Source organism: Mandrillus leucophaeus, unplaced genomic scaffold (assembly GCF_000951045.1).
Source record: "Mandrillus leucophaeus isolate KB7577 unplaced genomic scaffold, Mleu.le_1.0 Scaffold2378, whole genome shotgun sequence".
In the NCBI taxonomy this organism is placed as follows: domain Eukaryota; kingdom Metazoa; phylum Chordata; class Mammalia; order Primates; family Cercopithecidae; genus Mandrillus; species Mandrillus leucophaeus.
The window spans coordinates 1-2,900 of record NW_012102452.1 but is presented as its reverse complement, the minus strand read 5'-3'; the positions used below and the strand labels follow the sequence as shown (position 1 = coordinate 2,900).

The 2,900-nt window shown below is 47.6% G+C and overlaps 1 protein-coding gene across 1 annotated transcript in view; it reads right to left on the bottom strand.

Annotated features, from left to right (window-relative positions):
* LOC105541293 (neuroblastoma breakpoint family member 21-like) overlaps positions 1-2,895 on the bottom strand; it is a gene marked incomplete at both ends in the record, with an annotated part of 9,146 nt that extends 6,251 nt beyond the window's left edge. Inside the window, 5 exons of the mRNA XM_011982239.1 lie at positions 4-167; positions 627-699; positions 1,762-1,792; positions 1,829-2,012; positions 2,840-2,895. Coding sequence (XP_011837629.1) covers positions 4-167; positions 627-699; positions 1,762-1,792; positions 1,829-2,012; positions 2,840-2,895 — 508 coding nt within the window. The remainder of the gene's footprint in view (positions 1-3; positions 168-626; positions 700-1,761; positions 1,793-1,828; positions 2,013-2,839) is intronic.
* Positions 2,896-2,900: the final 5 nt, after the last annotated feature.

Here is a 2,900-nt window from a genome sequence, read left to right as displayed (position 1 = left end):
CACGGTCTATAAGCAGAGTCGAGTCCACTTGGTCTTCCTCAAATGTGATTTTGGAGTTCTTTTGAGGCTGGTTGGACTCAGAAGGGCCATAGATATTTGAACAAGTGACGGCACATTCCTCCACTGAGTCCTCAGGGACTTCCTTTTCTTCAGCCTTCCACACCTCCCTGATGAGGTGAGATAGAGATGCCAGAAGATTAAACACAGAGGGATTGGACCCCAGGGAGTCCTAGCCGGTTTTGACAGGAGGCATTAGGAGAGTGGTCACAGAAAGCAAACAGGAGGTTCCCTTTAAGAGGGAACAGGCAATCCTCTTCTCTCTGCAACACAGTATGGCGCCATGGGAGACAGAGAGGAAGAGAGCATCTGGTGTTCATTGCACTGGACAGATAGGATCTGAGAAAGAAGAAAACTCAGCTATCCCTGTACAGTATAGACATGACACTCACCACACACAGAGACACACCACAGCTGCCACACCCGGTGTCTAAGTTGGGTTGAATTTCACATACTGTGGCCAAGGGAATGCAGGCTTTTGGCCCATCATAGATGCCAGAGAGGGTGTGCCTCTTAGACCTTTTCCATATGTCAAAACCCATCACTTGCTCCTGATTATTCACGGTTACCTGGGGGCATACGATTCCTGTACTTTCTCAGCCTCCTCAACTTCAACATCTTCATCGTCACCTACATGACTTTCTGTAAATACAGAAGTGTTCATTCAGTTATTTCCCACTTCACACTCTGCAAGCACAGTCAGCCCAATGTGCACAGAGAGATGGACATCTAGGCATGGGTCACCTTTCAACTGAAAGCCCTCATGGTTTATCATTAACAAAATGCCCTGCCATGGTTTCCTGATCCATCAGGCAATGCATTTCGGATCTGGAGGGCCACCATTAAGATGTAGCCAAACACTGAAAAGACCCTTTACTCCCCATATCACTGGGGGACTCGCGCAGCCTCTCTCTGGAATTTGGCAGCTGTCTCCATCATCCCACCACAAATCTGATTCCCAGGCACGGGCTTGGTGTCCTGTCACCATTCGCATTTCGAACCTAATTCTTTCTCTTAGGAGAGGACAAACTGGCCCCACAATCGTCTATGCATCAGGGGACTTCACAGGCCCTCCACGTGGCTTCTGCTGTGTTATTCAGGGACATGCTCTCCATGGGGAGTGCTCCAGTCTGAAGCACCTCCTACCACCAAATACCCCCACATCAAGTGCCTTCTCCAACACCACATGGCGAGGGGGCTTTATCTCATTTTCAAAAGCAGTCGTAAGTGTTCCCACATTTGGATGCTTCAGAACCTTGCAAGAGACAATGTGCCTGCCTTTGCAGATGGAGAGAGAGAATCTCACGAGAGAAAAATCATTCACTCAGTGACAGTTACTAAGAACATTCTCAAAGAGACAGTCTGGGAACCTTCATTCTTAGTCCAGAGCTCTTTTCACTCTAACAAGCACCCTCCTGTCACAGCCTCCTTCCTCTCCTTTACAACTAGAGAGATGTTGCCTCTGGCTCCAAAGACCATCTTCCATCAAGGAAAGAGGGACATTCGCAATACTGTGACCTCCAACCCCATGGGTTGCAGGGTAACCCACCTCAGTACTCACCCAGGAAGTCCTGGTCATGTCATCGCCACATATGTTTAGTGGAAAAAAACATCACTGATACAACTGTCATTGTGAAAGGATGGAGGTCTAGAATCTCTCATAAGCCTGGGGTTTTGGGTCATCAGGTCCTATGGAAACCTTACCTGGGGTGAGCTTTCGGACGAGGTGCTGTGCCTGTCTCTTATACACATCTAGATGTGTATAAGAGACAGGCCTACAGCCCTCGGCCAGCTGTTCTCGGAGGTCCCACCCCTGAGAGTTGGCCAGTTCATCCAGAGTAAGGAGGGCCTGGAGATGGTGATTCAATGCGCGGGCGGCATTTCTCCCTTCCGGGAACTTCTCCCTTAACTGGCTCAGCTCTCGTTCCTGAGACTGAACCAGGACTTTATATTGCCTAAGGTGAAATAGTAGAGAAAATTTCACAGTGGAAAAGGGTGAGTGATCAGTTCGAATATTGCGACAGATTTCTGAGACAATATCCTCCAGGAGACCTCCAAGGAGAAGGCCAGCACATGTTTAAACAAATGTCTGTGGTCAACAGAAAGAAGAAAATATGATTTACAGGCTTCCTCTGTATGAGAGAGGACTCCTGTAAGATCCTCGACAATGTTCCATTCATCTTTCCCTTCTCTAAACAAAAGTAGGTGTCTTCTTATTCACTTTCAAAAAGACATCCATCCTTTCAGTTCCTCACTCTGGCCATGGACATTTCCATGTGAAAATGCACATAGTACATCTCGCAGTCACTAGATACAAAGCCATGGACAGAAATGAGGCCAGGTGCAGACGGGGCCAATTGAAAAGATAAAAGAAGAAATGAATGACAGGCTCCAGAAGGCAACATTGATTGGGTCAAAGATAAGATGCCACAGTCAGTCAGGAGGTGATTCTGACTAAGGGTAAGTGGGGTGGTGATGGCGCACCATTTTGATTACACTCAATGCTGCTGGGTGGTTCCCACTCCGTTAGTTAATTTTGTGTTATGCAAATTTCACCTCAACAATTACTTCTTTCAAAAAGAGAAATCAAGGCTCTGAGAAACAACTACAACCCTTAACTTATTATTTTCTTCTCTGTTTCATAAATTTTTGTGTGTTGTGAGCCTGCCATGGCAATTCCTGCCCTTCCCCAGACCCAGCTTAGCTCTTACTTCTACGCGCCAAGCTGCTCTGCTTCAGAGATTTACACACCTGCCCACCTGCCTCCATAGGGCCCCCTCACCTGAGCTCCTCAGCTTGCCCGAGCTGCTCTGCAAGCTTCTCCTCCTTCAACTGAAGCTCAT